The 26,522-nt window shown below is 42.1% G+C and overlaps 3 protein-coding genes across 4 annotated transcripts in view; 2 read left to right on the top strand and 1 right to left on the bottom strand.

Moving 5' to 3' along the window:
- The window catches only part of cyfip2 (cytoplasmic FMR1 interacting protein 2), a 32,012-nt gene extending 27,169 nt beyond the window's left edge, over window positions 1-4,843 (top strand). The window contains exons 28-30 of the mRNA XM_078261261.1: window positions 421-659; window positions 2,613-2,760; window positions 2,858-4,843. Of these exons, the coding sequence (XP_078117387.1) occupies window positions 421-659; window positions 2,613-2,760; window positions 2,858-3,025 (555 nt within the window). The 3' untranslated portion in view covers window positions 3,026-4,843. The remainder of the gene's footprint in view (window positions 1-420; window positions 660-2,612; window positions 2,761-2,857) is intronic.
- Window positions 4,844-7,306: 2,463 nt separating this feature from the next.
- Window positions 7,307-24,849, top strand: hmmr (hyaluronan-mediated motility receptor (RHAMM)). Of its 2 annotated transcripts, XM_078261259.1 has the most exons (20): window positions 7,307-7,452; window positions 7,709-7,807; window positions 7,908-7,984; window positions 8,110-8,187; window positions 10,248-10,436; window positions 14,971-15,057; window positions 15,194-15,305; window positions 16,477-16,542; window positions 17,690-17,763; window positions 17,861-17,931; window positions 18,462-18,808; window positions 18,922-19,070; window positions 19,467-19,681; window positions 22,126-22,242; window positions 22,356-22,523; window positions 22,616-23,293; window positions 23,393-23,465; window positions 23,802-23,978; window positions 24,104-24,257; window positions 24,414-24,849. In XM_078261259.1, the coding sequence occupies exons 1-20, from the start codon at window positions 7,407-7,409 to the stop codon at window positions 24,428-24,430; spliced, it is 2,994 nt and encodes a 997-aa protein (XP_078117385.1). In that variant the 5' UTR covers window positions 7,307-7,406; the 3' UTR covers window positions 24,431-24,849. The 2 variants fall into 2 exon arrangements, with proteins under 2 accessions (XP_078117385.1, XP_078117386.1); XM_078261260.1 differs by lacking the exon at window positions 22,126-22,242.
- Window positions 24,850-25,202: 353 nt separating this feature from the next.
- insb (preproinsulin b) lies at window positions 25,203-26,106 on the bottom strand. The gene is made up of 2 exons (XM_078259953.1): window positions 25,917-26,106; window positions 25,203-25,348 (listed from the first exon to the last, which is right to left on the bottom strand). Exons 1-2 carry the CDS (start codon window positions 26,104-26,106, stop codon window positions 25,203-25,205), a joined length of 336 nt encoding a protein of 111 aa, XP_078116079.1.
- Window positions 26,107-26,522: the final 416 nt, after the last annotated feature.

Genomic DNA, 26,522 nt, shown 5'->3' with positions numbered 1-26,522 from the left:
TTCCTGGTTTTAAAGGCTACACTAGTAAAGTGATGTCATTTTCTGAACTTACCAGACTGTTGTAGCTGTTCTATTATTTGCCTTTGCTCACTTAGTCATTATATCCACATTACTGATGATTATTCATCAAACATCTCATTGCGTAAATATTTTGTAAAAGCACCAATTGTCAATATCATAGCAACATTGACATCAAGGTATTTGATCAAAAATATTGTGATATTTGATATTCTCCATATGACCCAGCTCTAGTTTACCATCACTCTGTCTTTAAGAAAGCAGACAGATAAAGACCAATCTGATACTTTTATAGATACTTGATAAAACAAACTAAAACTAGTTATTTCAATATTTTTGTTCAGTTTCTCCCTTAATATTTCAATACGAATAATAAAGTATTACGGCTGTTCTTTTCATCAGCAAATTGCCATTGCCCGTGAGGGGGACCTGCTGACCAAAGAGCGCCTGTGCTGCGGCCTTTCCATGTTCGAAGTCATCCTGACGCGCATCCGCAGCTTCCTGCAGGACGGGGTGTGGCGCGGGCCCCCGCCCACCAACGGTGTGATGCATGTCGACGAGTGTATGGAGTTCCACCGCCTGTGGAGTGCCATGCAGTTTGTCTACTGCATCCCTGTGGGCACACACGAGTTCACAGCTGAGTAAGTGGCAGCTGGCTGCTTTGTGTACAGTTGGAGTATGTTGGATAATCTGCAGCCACACATGACCATGGAACTCAACACTCTTTTGCGTATCGGTTTGCCAATATCCACAAAAAAAAAAAAAAATTAAAATAAAAAAAAATATATATATTATATTATATTATGTTATACTTTATAATAAATATTATAAACATATTTTACCCTGACTTTATTCCTGGGGGAATTGTGTACCTTTTTGTTAACTTGAATGCTTGATTTGTTTATTCAGTTAAAATGCCAGAAATCTGGCCAAAAGCTAAACAAAATATTGTGAAAGTTTGTACTCATGGCTTGGTGGAAAAGTTGGCATGTGTAGAAAGTAGGGCTGTCAAACGATAAAAAATTTTTAATCGCGATTAATCGCTGAATTTCTATAGTTAATCACGATTAATCGCATATTTTATCACATGATTAAAATTCTATTATTTTGCATTTCAGAACAGTTTTTAAGTACATATTAACAATTGAAAGCCATTCTTACCAGAGGATTTTGATTGGGAATGAAATGAATGCAAAGAAAGTTACTTTATGAACTTGATTTTAAGATTTGTAATTATTTATTTACTGTAAACAAAAGAAAAATGCGTGAATATGTCATTATTGCACAATTCCTTCAAGTACCTAACTAAAACCTAAAGATCCCTATCCTTACTAGAGTCAATCTAGTGTTTAGTAACTCCTAAATAATGTAGATTCCTCACTGACGTCCAGTGATCAGCGGTTAATGAGACAGCGTTTGGACTCTGCAGCAGTTCCAGTGTGGCTGCTTTCTCCGTGTCCTACAGGCTGTGTGGGGCTGCTGTCCCCATGAGACGGGTCAGAACATGCCAACCGTAGTACGTCTTTAAGACCCGAGTGCTCTACGATGCTGACAGGTCTGCAGTTAGTTGCCACCCGTTTCACAAGATCTGTAATTTTTTGGGATTTGGTTTCATCCACAAGTTGGCAAGTAGCACTCTCCAAAATACTGCTTTGCCTGGTAGCATCACATTAACTGTACTACTATGCTTCGCTCCGTAGGTGGTAGCTCAAGCTTGACGTGCTTCGTGATATTTTAATTCGGCTTTACACAACGTGCATATGGCTTTGGACTTGTCTACGAGCCGTCCGGGAGTTTTGGAAAATAAAAAGCTCCATTCAGAGTTATTGCTGCTGTGTTTCTCCATCATGCTGCAGCCTGCAGCAGCAGGATGTGTTAGGAGGAAGTGGCAGCTTGATGATCAGTAACGGTGCTGCAAAGGGTCAAAATAGTAGCCTGTTAGGTACGACGCAAAGCTGAGTGAAGTGTAAAATAAATTAATAAATGCCGAAAGGCGATTAAAAAAAAAAAGAAAAGTAAGGCGTTATGCTCGGCCCTTAATCGCATCGCGATTAACGGGTTAATGCTGACAGCCCTAGTAGAAAGAGAAGATGTGATAAAGCTTAATGGAAACAGACTTTTTCAGTACACCTTGACTTTTATTCGTCTTCTGCCATAAGCAAAGCATTCATATCATGCTGCTACTTATGACATGGCTCTACTTCAGTGTGAGAAATAAGAAATAAAATAAAATAAAAGAGTATGTATCCGTGACCACACTTTAGTTCAAGTCCAGACAGGGACATTTTTGCGTCAGCAGCTGATACAAACACTACAGGGTACACTTGGATCAGAAGAGACCAGATACTGTTTCACAGTTAATTATGTCATCTTTAATAGCCCCTATTATGCTTCTTTTTTTTTGTCTTTTAGTGTGTTATAGATTTTTGCATATGTAATAGATGTATAAAGTAAAAAACACATTTCACTGCCAATGGAGCTTTCTCTCCCACAGATAGCACTTTTTCTCACTTTCTTCTTTTTCTCACTGTCTGAAAATGCGTTGCCCACATTCTTGCTTGAAATTCCTCAATTAGTGATGCCATTAATTGTAGGCAGTGCTTCGGGGACGGGCTGAACTGGGCCGGCTGTGCCATCATCGTGCTGTTGGGACAGCAGCGTCGTTTTGACCTCTTTGACTTCTGCTACCACCTGCTCAAAGTCCAAAGACAGGACGGCAAGGATGAGATCATCAAAAATGTGGTGGGTATACTTTTATCCTCTACATTTACACCCACACTAAAACACACCTGTCATACACCGTCCGACTTATTCCTCTTTCTGTTGTTTTCCTCGACAGCCCCTGAAGAAGATGGCAGACCGCATTAGGAAGTATCAGATTCTCAACAATGAGATCTTTGCCATCCTCAACAAGTACATGAAGGCGGTGGAGACAGACAGTTCCACTGTGGAGCACGTTCGCTGTTTCCAGCCTCCTATACACCAATCCCTGGCTACCACCTGTTGAAAAAGACCCTTCACACATAGTGCACGCACACACACACACACACACACACACACACACACACACACACACACTCAAAACACACATAGCTGTGAACCTAATTTCTGCCTCTCCCTGGTCTTGTAGAGTCATGGATTACTACGATGGCTCCACACTGGCTTTAAGAATCCAAAGACAAATCCTTTTGAAGCTCTTCCTCTATCTAAAAATGTGTCTGTCTCTGAATTCTTGAAGCATTAACCCTTCGATGTGGACCAGGCCAGAGGCGGAAGTGTATATTCACACTTTGTCTTTTTTTTATTTTACTATCTGTGTGGCTCTCACTCAGACTCATGCATGCCTTCTCTTATTCCTTCCGCTGCACACCTGTGGATTGGACCACTGACACAAATGCCAAAAGAGTATCTCTATCCTATAATCTGAAGCCACTTGTTTGACGTTCCCAGCCATTGGGACTAGAATTTGCAATCAAGAAGCGGAGACAAAAGTAAATCGAACATGGTTTAAATAAAAGACTAAATAATGCAACAAAATAACTAAGTTTTCTAAGTTCTATAAGGATCTTTTAACATGGTGCTCCTAAGTGCTACTACAGCTACTAACCGTAGCAGCACAGGCACCAGTACACCTGTGCTACCATTATGAGTGTCCTCTATTACCAAACCTGTTTATTGTGATACATTTCAGTCATTTGTATAATAATCTGGTCTGCCCTTGTTCATGGTACACCATGTCTATCATGATGCATTTGAATACTTTCTCACCTGCTTGCTTTCAAAGGAATGAAGGTACATCACATTTATGATTTGCTTTTCTTTCTCTCCCCCCCTTATCTGGTTTTCTTACGTCTTTCTGACACATTTTTATTCAGTACCAGTTCCACTGTAAATTTCACTGTTGAACTAAGTGAAGTGTTGAGTGTTGTAATTGTTCTTGTTTTTAATTATTAATATTTTAATTTACACATCCTTGGTATACTTGCCTCTCTACTACTGGCTGGAAACCTTATCAACTGTTTTCTCTCTCTCTCTCTCTCTCTCGCTCTCTCTTGTCTCTGTTGGAAAGATTTTTTTATATTCTGTACATGAATACAGTGATATTATTTACAATTTGGAAAAGACACATCTTCAACTGGGTAAATGTGTTTGCTTTTTCAAGAGTAAAAAAAGAAAAGAAAAGAAACCGGATTAGGTTGTATAAAGACGGTGCTGTGCTAGATGAACCTGTTCAGAGTGTGAATGGGTGATGTTGGTCTAGCAGAGCTCAGCACATACAGGAAAAACAAAAATCAACTAAAATGTCAGTTCTAATTAAAGGGCAGTTTCCTAAATGTAGTCAGTATTTACTATTGTTGGACTTTTGCTTTAGATTTAGCAGTGTTAGCAAAATATGCAAAATGTGTCCTTATTTTTGTTTTCATAAGAAGGAAAACAAATGCATTATTAAGAAGTAACCCTCCCCAAACTGCCCTCTAATCTTTTTCTGCTCCATTTTGAATGAACAAACTTTCTTTTTTTTAACTCCAGTGTCTTTTTATCATATTTATTCAACTCCGACGTACTGTTCATTTAAAGGTTAATCTAGTAAAAAGGAAGGAACTAATGTATCATCTCAAAACCTTAGCATGGCAAGTGTAATTTATTGTCATCAATGGCTCCATTTGTGACATGAGGCTTTGTTTATTATATTGTTGTACAAGTGACCATGTTTTGAAGTACAAAAAAGTGGAGAAAAAGAATATAAAATGTACAACAATGGTCCTGCAAAGGATTGGAAATGATGTTGTATTTCCATAAAATAAAAAATGTTTAACTGAAAAAATGAAGTTGTGTGTTCAGTGGGTTCTACCTGAAGTACTCCTCTTCAGTGTTGAAGTTGTACATGTTCGTTCTGGTGTGTCGGGGCTTTCCCCTTACATGTAGAAACATGAATTAGCTAGCTAGGTTTGTTGACCCACTGACATAAATAATAATAATAATTTAATTTGATATTTAATTTAATGATATGAGGAGAATAATAAAAAAAAAAGTTAAATTCTATGATTTTACGTGGCAGATTAAATAAATAGAAGGGATTTAGTATTTTCCAACACAGAGGAAAACATTCAAGCCATATGGGGACATACATTTTTCAGAAAATATAATTGAGCGGTTTAATAAAACCAAATGTGATTCTTTTTAAATACCTAGGAAATGTATTTTTTATTTAAATGTTTATGTTAGGGTTTGGTTGGTGGCTTTAGTAAAAATGTCTTGGGTCAGTAGGATCTGGTTGGCTACGTGTAGACTCATGACCTCAGCATTTCTAACGTGTTCATTTTTGCAATGTTAATACAAAGTTAATTTTCTTTGGCACACATAGAGTATACAAGTCCACAACTAAGAAAACTCCTATTTAAACAGCTTTGTATAAAGTGTCATAGTTTCCTATTCCGACTCATAGATACGCTACATTACAGTAATTCTTAGTGGATATAATTAAAATTCAACATCTGATAGGAGCAAAGGAAAAATGTCGTTTATTTTTTAGAAACATATGCACATATGCTGTTACGAGGTATGAATTAAACTCTCGCCCAATGTAAGAAGGCTGAAGCGGTTAAATATTAATCTATGGATGGATAGTAAATACTACAAATACTTCCATACATGGATTTTGCACGCACTCACACACGCACACGCGCACGCACGCACGCACGCACACACACACCCATACCCCCCCTCCCCACACACACACACACACACACACACACACATTTTAAACATGCTTCGATTTTCATTTTCTATTTCATATAACTAAAAATGAAATCACTAGATAACAGAAATGAAAAAATGCCATTTTTTTCATATTCTGAGACCGGATGTTGCATTTCCAAGGCAGTAGCGCGTTCTCTTAATCCATCCATGACTAGCACCTTATATACTGTCTATGGGTGGAGCCGACCAGTTCTGCTTTAAAGCAGGCTGCAGCTGAGGGAAACTGTAGCTTAACTTCCTGAGCGACTGATCATCCGTTTTTGCACCTCTTTACATAAATATGGCTATGAAATACATAAATGAGGCATACATATATGCATTAGTCATTATAGTTCAATGGCCTATATGTTTTACTTGTATTATTTCAGGGGACTTTTATTTATTTCCGTCTATTTATTTGCACGTTATGTTCAAAGGAAGTTTGGTTATCTCACAGACTCAGACTAAAAGCAACTAGCAAGCCTGCCTGACATCAGTGCATCAAAGCATATCACTATCTGCAAAGAAAAGAAAATATGAATAAAACACGAGCGCAGCAGATTGGTCTGATTCCCAGCTTAGCTAGAGCGGGTAACGCTAGCTCTGCAGACGGACCAGAGTCAGTCAGCACCGGCGAACATAGAGCGAACCGGGGACCCAGGTCACAGGTTAGGTTACACCTGCTAGCTAGCTGCAGCGGCAGCAGCGAACATTATAACATTAGACCCAGCACCGGAGGTCCGATCCCCATGATCTGATCCCGAACCGCCGGTGACTTTCTGCCAGATCAGCAAGCTTAACGGCAGCAACAGAAAGTTTGCTGGGACCAGACTTTGGCGCTGTACGGTAACGATAGTGTAACAGTAACGTTACAGCTGTGAACTGAAAGTCAAGTCCTCAGCTGGTTTGACTCTCTTCTGTCGGGAGAAGTTGTCTGCTGCGGGTAGAGACGGAGAGTCAGAGGGAGGCAGGGAGAGAGGGGAATAAAGAAATGTGACATTATGAAATAAAAGTCCCTCCAAGCATTATCAAGAGTATAGCTGGGTTTTCAAAGTCATTTTAGCCTGGGCTGAAAGCAACACTGACAGTGGTAGCCTACACTGGCGCTGTTGCATTGGAAATGACAACATCCGGTCTCTGAATTTGAAAAAACGGGCCTTTTTTCGTTTCTATTTTCGAGTGGTTTTATTTTTTGTTATAAGAAATAGAAAATGAAAATAAAAACATATTTTAAATTTCTCCCATCCGCTTTTGACCATGAAAAAAAACGCCTTGTATTTCAATTTCAAATTTTGTATTTTAAAACGAAAATCAAATAACCATTCGTTTTTTGTTTTATAATACCTGTTTATGAAATGAAAATCGAATGACCAAAACATACACTAACCAGAGCCATAGAGAGAGTAATATAGTGTATTTCTCATGGATGTATGTATGTCTTTCTCCATCACTCAACACAAAAAAAAAGGGAGGGATAGCGTCATCCAGGACTCGCTGCCTATTGGCCACACGCACGTAAACGTACATTTTACGTTATTTTGAAATTTCAGCGGTGAAGGCGTGAAGCTTTTTTTGTGTGGGAGCTGCTCCACTGCAGCCTTTACGCTTGGAAATTCAAAAATAGTGAGGTGAACGCACGGAGGATTAAAATGTCTTTTTCAAGAGCCCCGCTGAAAAGGTTCAATGAGGACGTAGGTAAGTGACATTCAAAAGCTAGCTAGTAACGTTAGCATATTGGCTAATTATCCACTCAAGTTAGTCAACGGTAAGTAAAGTTAACGTTAGCTTGTGTTTGACGTTAGCTGATATGTGTAACGTTAACGTTAGCTAGCTAGGTAAGTTAAGTTACCGTTAACGTTAATTGTAATTGCTAAAACAAACATGAACCAGGGTCTTTACATGTTTAACGTTAAACCAACAACGATGGCTAACATTGTGCTATTGGCCGTAGGTTGTGCCCCTCCACCGGGGTCCTATGAGATCAAACCTGGGGACCTGAAGGGAGCTGCTTCCTTCGACAAATCTGATCGATTCAGACTTGTCAAGGCAGGTGGGTACATTTGATAAGCATAATGCAACAAGGAAATAAAAATAAAGTTATCTAAAGCATAACGTTTTGTGCCACGTATTTTAATTATGTGCGTCTCCAGCCGCTATGCCACCACCATCGCCCTCCAGAAGTTTCATGGTGTCACCTGTCCGTAGGACTATGTCGGTCGACGGTCTTGTAAGTTGTATTTTATTTCATCATGTAACAACGCCAATCAGATGTCTCCTCGGTAACAGATCTGCCAGTCTAACAACTGCTCCTGCCATAAAACTAACCTAAACTAACTGATGTTGTGTGTATAGGTTGAAGGTTCAAGTGTAAAGAAGAAGAATGCCATGATGACCATGGAAAGGAAGCAGCAACAACTCATAGAGAAAGAGGTAACTAACGTACACTTCATCAAAGGAACATTTGTGCTTCAAGCTAACCACATATCAGAATCAGAATACGTTATTGAGCCCCTCAGGGAAATTGTTTAGTTGCAGTTGCTCACAGTCAAATGTTAAGGTTAAAAAGTAGTAAGAAAAGAGCAAACCAATAAGTGTATAAAGTAACATAGCTACAGTAAGATAGAAACGTTAAGCAAAGTGAGATTAGGTCAAAAAGTAAAATTAGGCTAAAAAGATTGTTTCCAAAACAAAATTGTACAAATTGTAGTGCAGTGTGAACATAAATAGAGTACAAACATAAATAAGTACAGTGTTAATTAGAGGTCGACCGATATGGCTGATGCCAATCTTTAGAAATCAGGGTCAGCCGACCGATAAATGCTGCCGATTTATTTTGGCCGATATGTGCTTGTTTTTAAACCTCTATTTCAAAGCTAAAATGTAATACTAATAATTACAAAAACATTTATTGAACACTTCACCAAAAGGCACTTGTATACTTAAATTAAAAATTAGGACTGTCAAATGAATTTTTTCTTAATCACGATTAATTGCTGAATTATTATAGTTAATCACATGTTTTATCACATGATTAAAATTCTATTATTTTGCATTTCAGAACAGTTTTTAAGTACATATTAACAATGGAAAGCCATTCTTACCAGAGGATCTTGATTGGGAATCAAATGAATGCAAAGAAAGTTACTTTATGAACTTGATTTTAAGATTTGTATTTGTTTATTATTTATTTATTTACTGTAAACAAAAGAAAATGTGTGAATCTAGTCACATATTTGAATCTAGAGTCAATCTAGTGTTTAGTAACTCCTAAATAATGTTGATTCCTCACTGACGTCCAGTGATCACCGGTTAATGAGACAGCGTTTGCAGCACCTTGCAGCAGTTCCAGTGTGGCTGCTTTCTCCGTGTCCTACAGGCTGTGTGGGGCTGCTGTCCCCATGAGACGGGTCAGAACATGCCAACCGTAGTACGTCTTTAAGACCCGAGTGCTCTACGATGCTGACAGGTCTGCAGTTAGTTGCCACCCGTTTCGCAAGAGCTGTAGTAATTTTTTTGGATTTGGTTTCATGCACAGGTCGGCAACTAGTAGCACTCTCCAGTCACGTTAACTGTACTATGCTTAGCTCGTAGGTGGTAGCTGAAGCTTGACGTGCTTCGGTGATATTTTAATTTGGCTTTACACAATGAATGTAATGTATGTAATATGGCTTTCGACTTGTCTACGAGCCGTCCGAAAATAAAAAGCTCCATTCAGGATTGTGTTGCTGCTGTGTTTCCCCAGCCTGCAGCAGCAGGATGTGTTAGGAGGAAGTGGCAGCTTGATGTAATGATGAAATAGTAGCCTGTTAGGCACCACGCAAAGCCGAGCGAAGTGTAAAATAAATTAATAAATGGCGGCATGCGATTTAAAAAAAATAAATAAAAAAATTTAACGCGTTATGCTCGGCCCTTAATCGCCCTTAATGCTGACGGCCCTATTAAAAATGTATAATGTGAAAACATATATTGAATAAATAATGTATAAAAAATATATTAAATAAACGAACCAGGTAAGAAGAAAATAAACTTAGTCAAATAAACGTTTCAATGAAAAAATAAAGTTTAGTGCACTTAGCAGCATTTATCAAACATCTCAGAACACAAATCTGCAAACTTTCATAAATAAAATAAATTAACAATTTCAACAATAGTAGTGCTGCACACAGTAGCAACCTGCAGCATTTCTTTGTTTTAGGTCTGAAGAAAATGTATAACGCTTACTCCATCTGCCGATTATGTAAAAAATGCCAAAAATCGGTCGACGTCTAGTGTTAATATAAGTAACAGCAGTGAATAATAACAGATGTTGCACATGTAACTGACAAATTATTGTACACAATTGTCCAAGAATGTTGAGATGTGATGTGGAAATACGTGCTGTGAGTCCAGTTTTGACACTCTTAAGCGTGTAACACTCAGAGGGAAGAGGTCATTGTTCCTAATATTACTGCAGATGTTGAAGTAATAAGCGTCTCTTTGTTTCCATCCAGATAAGGTCTCTGGTTCAGCAGCGAGGGGAGCAGGACCGCCGCCTGTTGGCTCTGGAAGAGGAGCTGAAGAAGGCTGAGGCCAAGCTGCTGGCTGCAGTCAGGGAGAAGACGGGCCTGGCTGCCAATGTCACCACCCTGGACAGACAGCGGGCTGAGCTCAAGAAAGTCAACGAGTTCCTAAAAAACAAGGTGTGCTTTCTTTTGATGTTCATTAGGGGTGGGGGGAAATTTGAAAATCGTACGTATCGTAATTTTATTTTTGCGACGATTTTTACAATTGATTCTTTTCCCTAGAATCAATATTTTATTTTTTATTTTACCAATGATTCACCTAAATATTTTCTGTTTATACTGTACCACCAACGGCGACTACATCAGGGCTCCAGACTAACTTTTTGCCTTGGTTGCACTGGTGCACCTAACTTTTTTTATTTAGGTGCACCAACACAAAATTTAGGTGCACCCAAATTTTTCCTTGCGTTGCCGTTAGCGCTGGTACATTGTCTCTAGAAGTGAATTATTCAACTTTTCCATCCATCTCCATCCATCTTCGTCCGCTTATCCTGGGTCGGGTTGCGGGGGCAGCAGCTCCAGCAGGGGACCCCAAACTTCCCTTTCCCGAGCCACATTAACCAGCTCCGACTGGGGGATCCCGAGGCGTTCCCAGGCCAGGTTGGAGATATAATCCCTCCACCTATTCCTGGGTCTTCCCCGAGGCCTCCTCCCAGCTGGACGTGCCTGGAACACCTCCCTAAGGAGGTGCCCAGGGGGCATCCTTACCAGATGCCCAAACCACCTCAACTGGCTCCTTTCGACGCAAAGGAGTAGCGGCTCTACTCCGAGCTCCTCACGGATGACTGAGCTTCTTACACTATCTCTAAGGGAGACGCCGCTCTCTTTTCGTCACAACGGTGCGATAAATTGAATGTAATACCGCACCCGCTGCGCCGATTCTCCGACCAATCTTCCGTTCCAAAAAACCATTCCATTGTCCCCTCACTCGCGAACAAGACCCGAAGGTACTTGAACTCCTTCACTTGGGGTAAGGACTCATTCCCTACCTGGAGTAGGCACTCCATCGGTTTCCTGCTGAGAACCATGGCCTCAGATTTAGAGGTGCTGATCCTCATCCCAGCCGCTTCACACTCGGCTGCGAACTGATCCAGTGAGTGCTGAAGGTCGCTGGCCGATGATGCCATCAGGACCACATCATCTGCAAAGAGCAGCGATGAGATCCCCAGCCCACCGAACTGCAACCCCTCTCCATCCCGACTACGCCTCGATATCCTGTCCAAAAATATTGCAAACGGGATTGGTGATAAGGCGCAGCCCTGGCGGAGGCCAACCCTCACCTGAAACGAGTCTGACTTACTGCTGAGAACTCGGACACAGCTCTTGCTTTGGTCAAACAGAGATTGGATGGCCCTGAGAAGGGACCCCATACTCCCGCAGCACCTCCCACAGTATCTCCCGGGGGACCCGGTCATACGCCTTTTCCAGATCCACAAAACACATGTAGACCGGTTGGGCATACTCCCAGGCTCCCTCTAGGATCCTTGCGAGAGTAAAGAGCTGGTCCGTTGTTCCACAACCAGGACAGAATCCGCATTGTTCCTCTTCAACCCAAGGTTCGACTATCGGCCGAACCCTCCTTTCCAGCACCTTGGAGTAGACTTTACCAGGGAGGCTGAGAAGTGTGATACCCCTATAATTGGCACACACCCTCTGGTCCCACTTTTTGAACAGGGGAACCTGTCTGCCACTCCTTAGGTACTGTCCCGAACTTTCACGCAATGTTGAAGAGGCGTGTCAACCCAGACAGCCCCTCTACACCCAGAGCTTTCAGCATTTCTGGACAGATCTCATCAATTCCTGGGGCTTTTCCACTGTGGAGTTGTTTGACTACCTCAGCGACTTCCACCAGGAAAATTGACGACAATCCTCCATCATCCTCCAGCTCTGCCTCTGACATAGAGGGCATATTAGTGGAATTTAGGAGTTCCTCAAAGTGCTCCTTTCACCGCCCTATTACCTCCTCAGTTGAGGTCAACAGCGTCCCATCCTTACTGTACACAGCTTGGATGGTTCCCCGCTTCCCCCTCCTGAGGTGTCGAACGGTTTTCCAGAAGCACCTTGGTGCCGACCGAAAGTCCTACTTCATGTCTTCTCCGAACTTCTCCCACACACGCTGCTTTGCCTCTTTCACGACAGAGGCTGCAGCTCATCGGGCCCTTCGGTACCCTGCAACTGCCTCTTGCAAAAGACTCCTTCTTCAGTCGGACGGCTTCCCTGACCACCGGTGTCCACCACGGTGTTCGTGGGTTACCGCTCCTTGAGGCACCTAAGACCCTAAAACCACAGCTCCTTGCCGCAGCTTCAGCAATGGAAACTTTGAACATTGTCCACTCGGGTTCAATGCCCCCAGCCTCCACAGGGATGCACGAAAAGCTCCGCCGGAGGTTTGAGTTGAAAGTCTGTCGGACAGGGGCCTCCTCCACACGTTCCCAATTTACCCGCACTACCTGTTTGGGCTTACCAGGTCTGTCCAGAGTCTTCCCTCACCCCCTGACCCAACTCACCACCAGATGGTGATCGGTTGACAGCTCCGCCCCTCTCTTCACCCGAGTGTCCAAAACATACGGCCTCAGATCAGATGAAATGATAATAAAATCGATCATTATAGGGCTGCAGCTATCGATTATTTTAGTAATCGAGTATTCTACCGAAAATTCCATTGAGTAATCGGATAAGAAATACTTAGTAAACAGCTATAGTAAATATTTATTATTGCTGTTTACAACAAAAAAGGAAACCTGTCTTTTGTATATATACTTTTGTATATTCTTTTTTAGAAAAAGCAAAAAATGTTATTGTCAAATTCCAAGACCCTTAAAAAAAAAAAAGTACATTTTTGGTGGCCCAAATGTTAATATTTTTCATCCCCTTCCCCTTCTTGCCTCTGGCTCTTTGCACTGGATATGCAAAAGAGCTGTTCACTAACCAGAGGGTAGATGTGACGGTACAAAGCTTACAGCAGGTCCTTTCAACTACACTGTTCTGGGGGACACATTTTCAGAAGCCTAATACTGCGTGAGGAGAAAGAATATGATCCCAAACTTTCTGTTGTTTTCTCTCGCCTGTCTCTTCTCTTAGACCCTCGCTATTTTCGTCTTCCTTCATTTGTAATCTGGGCTGTCAGTATTGTGTCTACAGAAGCGTCAACGTGTTGTGCGCTAGTAATAATCCTCCGTGCGGAAACAGTGAGCCATATAACCTTTATTACGTTGATTTAACGAAGCTTCGAGGCAAATAATTTTGCTTGGAGGATTTTTTGTAATCATATTATTCGAGGAATCGTTTCAGCCCTAGATCATTGACCTTTGACCTAGGGTGCTCTGGTACCAAGTACACTTATGAGCATCCCTATGTTCGAACATGGTGTTCGTTATAGACAATCCATGACTAGCACAGAAGTCCAACAACAAACAACCACACGGATTTAGATCAGGGAGGCTGTTCCTCCCAATCACGCCTCTCCATGTGTCTCCATCATTGCCCATGTGCGCGTTGAAGTCCCCCAGCAGAACTATGGAGTCCCGTCTCCCCCCCCCCGGAGCCCCATGCAGGACTCCATTCAAGGTCTCCAAGAAGGCTGAATACTCCGATCTTTTGTTTGGTGCATATGCACAAACAACAGTCAGAGTTTTTTCCCTCCCACAACCCGCAGGCATAGGGAGGCGACCCTCTCTTCCACCGGGGTGATCTCCAACGTAGCGGCGCTCAGCCGGGGGCTTGTGAGTATCCCCACACCCGCCCGGCGCCTCACACCCTTGGCAACTCCGGAGAAGAAAAGAGTCCAACCCGTATCCAGGAGTATGGTTCCAGAACCGACACTGTGCGTAGAGGTAAGCCCCACCAGATCTAATTGGTAGCGCTCCACCTCCCGCAAAAGTTCTGGCTCCTTCCTCCACAGAGAGGTGACATTCCACATCACCAGAGCCAGCCTCTGCCGCCGGGGTCTGGTCCGTCGAGACCCCTGACCTTCACCGCCGCCCGTGTGGCAGCGCACCCGACCCCAGCGGTTCCTCCCACAGGTAGTGGGCCCATGGGTTGGAGAGGGAGGTGCCACATTGCTTTTTAGCGCTGTGCCCGACCGGGCTCCGTGGCAAACCCGGCCACCAGGTGCTCGCTGACGAGCCCTCCATCTAGGCCTGGCTCCAGACGGGGGCCCCGGGCTTCCTCCGGTCAGGGTAACTTCACCTCTTCCGCGATGACTCATAGGGTTTATGAACCATTCTTTGTCTGGCCCCTCACCTGAAACCACTTTGCCAAGGGAGACCCTACCAGGAGCACAAAGCTCCAGACAACACAGCCCTCAGGTTCATAAGGACACACAAACCTCTCCACCATGATAAGGTGATGGTTCCCGGAGAGGTTATTCAACTTTTGTTTTTGTTAAAGAAGGAAAAGAAAATCGCAGTACTCAATATTATCGAATCGCAATAAATGAAAATCGCAATACAAATCGAATCGTCACCCATGTATCATGAAAGAATCAAATTGGGACAAACGCATATCGTCCCAGCCCTAATGTTCGTATTTAGTGTATTTTAGAAATCCTTTCTTGATTACACCTTGATAAGAGTGTCTTAGGTGCTAAAATAATTTCTTAGCAGTGCTGCATGAAAAGTATGACGGAGTGCGTGTTTGTTTGTTTTTTTAGGTTTCTGCTGACACTACAAAGAAGAAAATCAATTCTCTCACCATGGAGTTGATGGAGGCCAGGAACACAGTGGATGTTAAAAACAAGGTATAACTGGTGTACACATACTTCCTTTTATTACTTAGTAAATAATCCTCTGTTGGTTTAATCGCAGCTAATAGCTAATCACATTTTTATCCGCAGTAGATGCTGATGCTTATGTATAGTGTGTGTTTGTGTCCAGGAGTTAAATGTCCTGCAGATTAACACTGAAGGCCAAGTGAAGGTGCTGGAAACGGGCCTCCAAGCTGCCAGAGCTACTGTCGCTGCTCTGAAGGACAGGAACAAAGACTTGGGTAAGATTTAACAGCAACAGTTAGTGCTACATGTAGGGCTGCAGCTATCGATTATTTTAGTAATCGAGTATTCTACCAATTATTCCATCGAGTAATCGGATAAGAAATACTTTTGTTTTATTGAAGAGCAATAATAAACAACAGTTTGGTTCAATTTTCGGAAAAAGCTACATTTTTGTTGCCTACATTGCTTACAATATCATCTCTCAAAAAACTAAACATATGAAGTGCATTTAAGTGCCTATATTACATTGTAGAAATTTGAAAGAAAACGTTTTCTGAAATGACATCAACCTCACACTAAGGCCTACATTAAACATACAGAACATTACCTTAAGTTGTGCAACTTAACTTTCAGAACTACAAGTTTCAACCTGAGACTGACCTGTATATAGGCCTATATGTAAATGTATGTAAATATTAATTTTACTCAATCTATTTTAATTTATATATCTGATTACAATGCTACACCGCTCTGTTACACTTATGCTAGATCGTTGATCAGCTGTTTCTCCGTGAAGAGAGAGAGTGAGAGAGAGTGGTGCGCAACAATCGGCTGTTTCTCCGACGGGATGGTCAACAAGTCGGCTCTTTAGATCAGATTGTGGTCACTGCTACGTATTTTCTTGTCTTTGTTAGTTGTTGTGTTTGGTGTAGTTTCATCGTCCACACGACTCTGATTTACTTTAGTCGGGTCCTCTTCGTGGAATGGATGATTAAGTTAGACTGGATGTTTTCTGTTGCGATGCTGAAGCATTGACGTTGTGATATTATTGTGGTAAGCTAGTTTGATTTTGCAGTAGACACACTGTACGGAGTTTTCGTTTTAAATTACGTTTGAACCAATTCCAAACTTTGGACACTTTCTGTCATTTTCTCCAGCCTGTCTCTTCTCTTAACCCCTCACTATTTACGCTCTGGCATGTGTCGCCAGCAGACTGAGCAGCGTCTGGTGTGCGACAATAATAATGATCCGTGTGGAAACACCGTCCGTCAGCAATACAACGTTGGTAACATTGATTTAACGAAGCTTCGAGGCAAATCATTTTGCATCGAGGATGTTTTGTAATCGAATTATTCGAGGAATCGTTTCAGCCCTACTTACATGTATAGAAGAATAAACGTTTATGAAGTAACCAGGGCTGTACTTTGATTTTTACCTTTTCAACAGAGGACCTTCACCAAGTGACCAAAACCCAAAATGAAGAGCTGGAGAATGAGAATGCTAGATTGCATGGTGAGTTCTGTGTGTATGGCCTGCTTTTTTTCTCGACACTTTTTTGATCCCCGATGTAATATTTTATTTAATTTTTTTAAATATTGAATATTTGCCGATACCGAGTCTCGAGCCGATACTTCAACGCGAAACGATCGTATTGCAGATATTGCAAGTGGATGTTGGACTGTTTTCACTTTCTAGTTTAAAATACTTCCACACTGTTGACATTTTTGCCATGTTAATGTGTAATGCCAAGTTACTTGCGGGTTTACATTCTGCCAGAAATTGTGCTCAGCTGATGTAAATGATCAGAGTGACTGCTAGGGGTGTGCAAAAAAATCGATTCACATTCGTATCGCGATTCAAACTCTACCGATTCAAAATCGTTTCATAGAATTCCAAAAATTGATTCATATTTTTTTTTATTGTATGTCTACTGCAATCCCATGGGAAAATTAACTACATTTACATACTGTGAATCATTTTTTTAATCAAGAATCGTTTTAGAATCAAATCTATTTTCACTCGAATCTTGAGCCTAAGAATCGTTATTGAATCGTGACATTTTCTGAATCGCCGATTTGCCGATCCCCGATCAGTAAAAAATGCCCATATCGACTCCGATCCAATACTGGCCATGGGGACATCCCTACACACACTTAGTTGTGTTTACCCATTGCTTCTAGAAAAAAAGAATCCTGGAATAGTTGCCAGGTTTTTCAGCCTTGTGCACCTTAAAGACCCAGATATACTTGGTTTTAATTACGCGCTCGTGTACGTAAGATGGCTGCCACGCATATCCTGCGTTCCTTTGGAGCGTAGGTTGTGCACGTCTTCAGAAATTAACGCTATGCATCCGCAAGATGCAATTCAGCACATGAACGTGGGGGCAGCATATCATCTGACAGGCAGGTCAGCAGCTGTTCCACACTCAAGCCAAGGAACGCAAAGTACGCAGGCAAGTATGTAAACAACGCCGTTGGCACCGCCGCTTGACTACTCGTATGCATTGTAAAAAACCTAGTATATCTGGGCCTTAAGATGTATGGATGTCCCTTAATGTACAAATTGACATCATAGGTTATAGGTAACGGTGTTCCTGCTTGAGTTTGTGGGTTTGCTTCCTTATCCTATCACCCATAATTCTGTGTTATTTTTTTCCCAGCTGTGATACGGGAGCTGAGGGAGGAGATCAGTGTCGTGCAGGGATACCTTGATGCAGCCAACGACCAGATCCAGGTATAAACTTAGCTTGTAAGAACAATTCTTACAAAAGGTGGACATATTTTATTCAGACTTTGTTAAAAACACACTTGCCCTGTTTGTGTGTTCTTAGGATCTCCGTTTGAAGCTCAGAGAGAAGACACAGGAGAACACTGTTGCTGGTTCTCAAATGGAGAAAGTGAAGTAAGCACATGCCTAATGGTCTCTTCAAGCAAGTTTAGCTCTCATCTGTATGCCATGGCACTCATATGTATCAGTAAAAAAAATCAATATAAATGCTTATTACAACAAATTACAAATTACAGTTAACTAACACATTAACAGTTTGAGAGAAAAAATTCATCGCAATGCAGTTGTTAAACAGCCTAGGGCATGATCTACTTTAGATTTCACTGACGTCACTGTCTTCTTAGTTAATTTATTTGAAGACATTTCTTTCTATTTATTTAGTTATCTTGATGTGGGATATGTTTTAGAAATCTATTTATTAATTTTTATTTAATTTTTGTTATTTAACATAAAATACAATTTCAGTGTCCCTTTTGATAAGAGGTTGATTTTGAAAATCTGTTGTTTTGCACAGTTTATATAAATAAAGGAATATTTTTAGTCATTTGTCTGCAGCTCATTCTGTTAAAAAAAAAATATCCTGAGAATCGTATCATGAGTTGAGTGTATCGTTACATCCCTACTCACCTGCCACTTTCCCACAGGCAACTAGAGACGGAGCTAGAAATCATCCAGTATGTGCTGGGACAAAAAGAGGAGGAGGCCCAGCAACTCCAACAAGAGCTGCAGGTGTCTAAAGATGCTTTAGTGAAAGTGGAGAAGAGGCTGGAGCACCAGGAGCTGGAGCTGAAGTCTTCACAAAGGTCAGTGAGTGACATGGAGGAGCAACTGGACTCGGCCAACCAAGAAGTCCAAGAGTCTCAGGCGACTGTTCGACAGCAGGAGGCAGAACTGGCTCGCCTGAGAGAGGTGCTCAGACGGACGGAGAAGGAGCTGGACGAGAGAGTGGCACATCTGGAACAGAGGTGTCTGTTCTCTGAGGAAGAGAGAAGTATGTTCACCAAGATCCTGTTGCACCGTTGACTTAAATTGCAGAAATAATTGACGGTTATATGATGCATGAATTGTGTGGTTATTTTCTTTCTTCTTTTTTTTTCTTTTTAGGCAAGACTCAGGATGAGGGGATAAGGAGAGTGGAGGAGTTAAAAAAAGAGCTCATCTTACTAAAGGAAGCTAAAAGAGACGAGAAAAAGAGACAGATTCAGCTCGGGCTAGAACACGCTACTCTTACTGAGGAACTGACGAAAGAAAAGGTTACGCACGCGTTGTCTCACATGGCATTAGGGCTGCTCGATTATGGAAATAAAATCATAATCACGATTATTTTGGGCAATATTGAAATCACAATTACTTAGCACGCTTCCTTGTTGACTTTTGGAAAGATGTTGCAATTATTGAAATTGAAAAACAAACAAATCGACAATGAAAACGCCTAGAACTGAAATTTCCCTTCATACTTTCCATTCAGAACACATGACAAAATAAGTTTGCTTGCAAAACATAATGTGCAACATAATCGTTTTTGTGATCATTAGGAGCCAAAATCATAATCGCAAATACAATTTTGCACAGCCCTACATGGCACATTCTTTTTCGATTCAGTGCAGGATGACATAAGCCGTGACGGACTCTTTTCCTGTCTTCTGCAGGCCTTGGTGGACTCGCTGTCTGTGCTGGTGGAGCAGGAGAGGGAGGAGTCTGAGGAGCGGCTGAGGCAGCTGAAGGAGGAGATGGAGGAGGTGCTGGGAGAGCTCGCCGTCCTGGAGGAGCAGGAGCGTCGGAGGCAGGAGGCAGCCGAGAGGCTGCAGGAGGAAAACACAGAGCTGAAGAGACAGCTGAGTGATACCAGCGCACTGTTGGAGAGGTGAGCAACCAAAGGCTAAGCATACTGAGGAGCAGGGTTTCCGCAGGCTCTTAAAAAGTCTAACATTTCAAAATCAAAATTTTAGGCCTTAAAGCTTTAGTGCGTAACTTTTTGATATTAGTGAATGTCCGTTACATTCAAGCCATTGCCAAATGAGTTGCTACAAAGCTAATTAAGACTACCAGCTCCACACAACTCTCTCTGGATTTCTCAGTATGACTATGTTTAGAAGATTGTGGCGTCCGCTGACTTTCCAGCGCAGAAGCTCGAGTGACGATAATGACATCTTCTGAAGAGTCCATCATGTTTGTTTTTAATCCTCCGTGTCCTCCTTGGTTTCTAGCAACTGCGTGGAGGAGGGGTGGGCAGGTGCGCGATCACAGAAGGCTTGTATCATGTGGACACGCCGCCGCTGTTGTCATTACTTAGAATTCCTCATTGGGGACACGTGTTACATTTGCTGAAGTATAATAAGTGGTCTAGGCCTTAATTTTAAACTGGTCTTAATTTTCTCTAACCTCTAATGCTCTCTTTTTTAATTCCGTGGTCTTGTAGTTCTTTCTTTTTTTTCGCCAGTCCAAATATAATTTTGCTGTATTACGACTACAAATGAGACCAAAATGCTACCTATATTGCATATAGACCCTTTGCACGTGATGTCACACTCCACTCGCGCGAATTATAAGTGCCATGACGGACGGCGGAAGAGCTATGCTGTAGATGGACGGCAAGCTAAACTCGTACGTTTTCGTTTGTGTTCTCACATTCACAATCTGCAGAGTAATCCTCACCAACACAAGCATGTGTATGTATTACCTTCCTGTTTTAAATGAGTGATAAATAAACCAGCTCAACCAGCTAGCTGCCGTGCTAACCAGCTGTCCTGCTAACAGGTCCAACCCGGTGATGACCCACATAACTAGCTAACATCGGTTATTCACTGACCTAGCTACATATCCAAAAAAATAAAGCCGTTCCCTTGATCATTTAACTTAATACACATACAAAAAATATCGGTTAAATTAAAGATGACATGGCACGGAAACTAGCTTCAGAAATGAGTTAATTGCGGGTCTGCAGAGCTCCTACCCCGGCTAGCTGACGGCTAGCTACAGCTAGCTTTGGACAGCTCGCTAGCTGCTGCCCATCGCGTCGTAATATCCACCGGTCAAATCTAAACATCATCATGCGAATATAATCACAGATAAGAAGATGGCTAAATGTTACAATTATGTGTGGTTACTACTGATCATAGACACTCCGTGATTTACTGCATGGATTAACGTGTGATAGATAATTAATGACTGCACTTCCCAGAGCTGGGATGTGTTCAGGCATCCATTAGCTAGGAAGTTGCATTGGCACACCCAGTGAACAACGGTATGTGGGTAGCCACGACCGACCATGTCCTCTAAAAACATGGGCTACGTGTTATATAAATCTTTAGCTACTTAAGTAAAGAATAGATGTTAATATAAAATAAACCCTAGATTGATATCTTTGCCATTATGAGGTACCTCCCCACGCCGTTAGCTTAGCATCGCGTACCTGTAACCCAGCCAGCTACAAAGAACTGGTAAGCATCCAGACTTTAAAAGCTTTGAAACCAGCACCAGTATATGGGGGTACCCCGTTTACCACATAGTGGTACAGATCAGCACCAGTATATGGGGGTACCCCGTTTACCACATAGTGGTACAGATCAGCACCAGTATATGGGGGTACCCTGTTTACCACATAGTGGTACAGATCAGCACCAGTATATGGGGATACCCCGTTTACCACATAGTGGTACAGATCAGCACCAGTATATGGGGGTACCCTGTTTACCACATAGTGGTACAGACCAGCACCAGTATATGGGGATACCCCATTTACCACATAGTGGTACAGATCAGCACCAGTATATGGGGGTACCTCATTTACCACATAGTGGTGCATATCATTCAGATCGTTCATTTGTCAGTTATTTTCTGGATTATTCGATTCATTGTTTAATCTATGAAATGCCAACCAGCAGTCCAGAAGTCCAAGCTATTATGTTTACCATTATACATGACAAGCAAATTGTCTCATTTGAGAAGCTAGGAACCAGATAATGTTTGAATTATTGCTTGTAAAATAACATTCTTTTTTTAATTAAATTTGTGTCGATCAGCTCTTTAATGAATCGGCCAGTTGTGTCTGCTGAGTTAAGACTTTCAGATTTTGTATTGATGTATTGACGGGACCAGTATTTCACAAAATGTAACATTTTGTCAATACAAAAGCTGATATATATATATATATATATACATACATACATACATACATAGAGCATTAGAAGTCTGTCAAATTGAGAAAATAGTACCAAAATAAAAGAAGTGAAAATGGTAATCTTATGATGCTTGTATCAGTAACGCCAAAATACATACACATCAAAACGATGTGCTTGTCATTTTTAGTGAGCGCAATGACGTGGCATCCTTAAAAGAGGAGCATTTAGCAGCCATGACAGAACTCCAGGAGGCACACACAAACTCACTGAGCAAGATGGGAGACATTGTCACAGAGCTGGACAGGTGAGCGCTCCAGTTGTCAGTATTCCTGCAATGTGAGTTGGATTCGTGTTTGTGTTTAGGTCAACATTCAGTCAATGTGTGAGCGTCACAGGCTCCTTGTCTTACTTTTTTAGTGCCAAACGGGCTCTGCAGGGAGCAGAGGGAAGACAGAAAGACCTGGAAGCGGAGGTGGAGAGAGTGATGCAGCAGAAAGAGGAGGAGGTCAACAGAGTGAAGGAGGGGTTAGAGGAGCACCAGGAGCGGCAGTTAGCTGAAGCCGAAGCCAGGGAGGAGAATTCAAGGTACGCTTCGAAATTCACTTGGAGTCTGCATAAAAATAACTTGTCACTTTCCCCCCGTTTCTTATATTCCCCTTTCTTCCTCGACTTGACAGAAAGTTGCTGGAGGTGCAGATACACCTTGCACAAAAAGATGAGGAGATAAAGGCCATGGAGGCGAGCCACGCTGCCCTGATCCATCAGCTACAGTGGGAGAGAGAAGAGGCACTGGGGCAACTAGAGGAACAGAGAGGTCAGGGTGTAACTCTGCTCCAGAATGAGAAGGAAAAAGGCCGGAAACTGCTCGAGGAAGTCAGCCAGGAAAAAGGGGCATTACTGGAACAGCTCCAACAGGAAAGAGAAGAGAGAGTTAAAATCCAGACAGCCCTTCAGGAGGAAAGGGCAGCATTGGAGGCTGCAAGAAAAGCCCACCAGCAGGTCAGGTCAGAGGCACTCCGACTACAGGCGGCGCTTCACATAGTCGACAGGGAAAACAAGAATCTCCTGTCTCAAGCAGAACTCAAAGAGCAGGCCACGCTTGCTCTTGAAAACCAACTAAACATGTCAGATCAGGACAGGAGTCGGCTTCAGTCTCGCCTGGATGAGGTTGGGCAAGGAGGTCTGAGCTTCCAGGCCCAATTAGACCTCATGGAGGAGAAGACCCGAGCTCTGCGGCGCGAGTTGGAAGAGCAGAGACAAGACAGCCGTGCTCTGCAGGAGCAGGTGCAAGTTCTGACTCAGGAAAAGGTGACACTGCAGTGGGAGATGGAGGAGCAGCGACAAAAACTCCAAAGGTGAACAAGATGTGATTTTCTTCTTTTTTTGTGTGTGTGTTTGTGTGATTTTAGTTTTTTACGGTTGCACATTTTAACTCCTCATTCCTTTCCTCTAAGCTCCCAGAGTTCAGAGACAGAACACTGGAGGAAACAATATGAGGAGCTGTTTACAAAAGTCAGGCCCTTCCAGGTCAGTCATTTCTACATCAGTTAGAATTTGAAATCTCTGAATAGTCCAGATCATCTTTCATTAAAGCTGCACTAATCAATATTTTTATGTGTAATGTGAAAGGTGTCCGTTGTAGTGATAATTCTCACCCGTTTTTACAGTTCCACTCAGCGTAAACCGTTTGGATGCAGTTTCACTGCTCTCATCAACCTTGTCTCCAGCTGTATGTCAGTGTTGTGTTTACACCTTGTTGCGCTGCCCCCAAGTGGTCAAATCAATCACTTCATGCAGGCTTTAGTTAAAATAAACAGATGAGTTGAAACCCCTCTCAATATTAATGCTGCTGTGTGCCCACAGGAGCAGCTCAATGCGTTTGCAGCAGAGCGAAATGCGCTACTCAATGAAAACGGAGCAAACCAGGAGGAGTTGAACAAGTTGTCCGATGCCTATGCTCGTCTGCTGGGCCACCAGAACCAGAAGCAGAAGATCAAACATGTGATGAAGCTGAAAGATGAGAATATTGCTCTAAAACAGGTGATCCATGCCAGCAACACTGACTGCTTTCCAAACCATAGGCATGCGTTTTGTATCTATCCCGAGTGCCATTTTGTGTGTGTGTGTGTGTGTGTGTGTGTGTGTGTGTGTGTGTGTGTGTGTAGGAGGTGTCGGTGCTTCGGTCACAGGTGAGCCGGCAGAAGAGTGATCTCGAGCAGCTGAAGTCAAAGCTCCCTGGTTCTACTCGCCGCAGGTTTGATCCCAGCAAAGCTTTCCAACATGACAAGGAGAACAGGCGAAGTGAATCTCTTAAAGAAGGTGAGTACTAAACTGCAACACCCTAAACCTACAGTATATAGGGGCAGAACACACAAGATGTGATGAGAATTGAACAGTTATATGATTTCTGTTTTTCACCTCATGTAGTTGCTAAGATATTTGTGTGGAAGCCTAATTCTTTGTTTGTTTTGTCAGGAAATCATTATGCATAATGGAGCTGTTCTGCCAGACAAGAAGTGACAACTAAAATGAATTTCTATTGGACTTTGAAATACTATTTTTTTTTTTTTTTTTTGTCAATTTTGTTAAGTGGTTTTACAGCCTTTTGTGGCAAATTGTTACATAGAGAGTTTATGTATCTGTTTTTGATTTTAAAAAGACATGTTAGCAGTAGACTCTATGTCCAGAAGCAGTGTGTGAAAATAATGAGGTAGTAGATAGCAAGTCTACACACAGTCCAGAGGACAATAGCATAGTCAGCATTAAAATATGAGATGTGTTTTGGGATTTTATCATTTTAACTTTCTCAGCAATTGTTAGGGTTGCAGAACCAGTAACTATTTCATGTGGGATAGCTCTTAATAACTATTTCTTCTTTGTAAATAAAGACAGATTTTAATACTCTTGTTAAACAAAAGTGTTACTGAGGTTTCTTTTACTCTCCAAATGTAAAAAAATGCTACTTACAAAACCTTGTGTGCTTGGATGTTCTCGGCCATGTCTGCCCTCAGCCAGTAGAGAGCACTGTAGGACTGCAGCCACAGGTTGGAGCGCAGCAAATGGCTATTACAACCCACGTTTCATCCACACTATATACCTGCTACAAAGAACACACATTCACATCTTTGCAGAACGGAGCCTTGGGTTATGGGTCATGAAGCTTTTATTTCCTTCAATTGATAAGACATAGCCAGCAAGTATTGGACCAGAAATTGACTTTTTTTTTTTACCAGCTATGAGTGGTGTTAGTCGTGGAGTAGCGAGTCAGTTACAGTAGCCCTCCAGGTGATAAATGCTGCATGGCTTATGGCAGCACTGCTCCACGATGCCTCTCTTCACCTTGGGTTCTTCACGGCCAGACGGAGCACTCCGCAGCCGCTGCGCCTGATTGGCCGTTGTAGACAGGAACCCTTTTGAAGAGGAGAAAGTTTCCTTAGCCCTGTGTTAAGTCCTGCTGATGCTGCTTAGGCAGGAGCCTAAATGGCTAGGTAATCTTATCTCCACAATCCGTTTAGTCTTGTTAATCTACACTTCAAGAGGTGATATGACGGAGCTCCAACAGTGGTGTATCATAGTTTACACATCTAAAGTTAACTTCAAACCATCAAGATAATGTTTGAGCAGCCAAATAACACAAAATAATGTGGAAAGCGACAACCAAAAGCCTGGCCACACCACTGAATTCAAAAGAGTGAGATGGGTTTTGCACGCTAATGATGTTTTCGGACAAATAGATTTAGTTTCCAGCATGTTGCCTCTAAATATTTTCCCTCCAGCTGGAATCCAAATTGGCTTTCTCATTAGACTGAGTCTGAACTTTAAACATGGTGGGCAGTGAATGCAGAGACACAAAGCCAGCCTGGCATGTTGGGGCCAATGTCACACTGTTCCTTTCTGAACTCCCACCATTAAGGGGACAATTAAAACGTATTTTACACAAGTTAAACAGAATGAGTCCAAACCGTTACGTGGCCTTACCGAGCAGATGCTCCAGATCTCGCTTGTAGGGTCTGTTTGGCCTGTAGAAAAAGCCCCGCTCTCCACATATGAAGTAGAGGGCGTCCACCAGGCTGGAGCCACACAGGTGCTGGTTGGGGGCCGAGGACACCCCTGGAGAGTAGAGCACCAGCAGTAACAGCATGGACACCATGTATAGTACCCTGGCCATAGGAGGGAGACCTCTTGGACAGAGCACATAAAGAAAAGTTTACACCGAACACGGTACAAGTCTGATCCCATTTTTATTCTAAGTTTAAAAAACAATCCGTAGAACTGAATCCACCCATCAATAGTTAATACCTCGAGATGCGGGGGAAAGCTAAAAGATAAGACCTTTTCTTGATTACACTCGGGCATCACAAAACCACTTTGTTTTAATAACTTTAGATATAGATGTTTTACGATGTTCCTTTGAAATTCTACCAGATAGCTTCAGGCTTTGAGAGTATAACTCAGAAAAAAACACTCAAGGCACGCAGCAATACCCCAACTCAAAATAAGAGCTTTGAAGTAAGCAGAAAACTGAACAATTAATTATTTCATTGGAAATCAAAGACCAGGAAGAAAAAGCCGCTGGGACACAAG

This window comes from Sander vitreus, chromosome 10 (assembly GCF_031162955.1).
Source record: "Sander vitreus isolate 19-12246 chromosome 10, sanVit1, whole genome shotgun sequence".
Lineage (NCBI taxonomy): Eukaryota > Metazoa > Chordata > Actinopteri > Perciformes > Percidae > Sander > Sander vitreus.
This window is presented reverse-complemented; position numbering and strand designations above follow the sequence as displayed.

Bases quoted from the DNA above. Each gene is read 5' to 3' on its own strand.
- hmmr (XM_078261259.1), top strand. From the start codon at position 7,407: ATGTCTTTTTCAAGAGCCCCGCTGAAAAGGTTCAATGAGGACGTAG. The intron at 18,809-18,921 runs GTATGTTCACCA...TTTTCTTTTTAG, and splicing joins GTTCTCTGAGGAAGAGAGAA to GCAAGACTCAGGATGAGGGG. The intron at 23,979-24,103 runs GTGATCCATGCC...GTGTGTGTGTAG, and splicing joins AGAATATTGCTCTAAAACAG to GAGGTGTCGGTGCTTCGGTC.
- insb (XM_078259953.1), bottom strand. From the start codon at position 26,106: ATGGCCAGGGTACTATACATGGTGTCCATGCTGTTACTGCTGGTGCTC. The intron at 25,349-25,916 runs GTAAGGCCACGT...CCTCTTCAAAAG, and splicing joins AGATCTGGAGCATCTGCTCG to GGTTCCTGTCTACAACGGCC.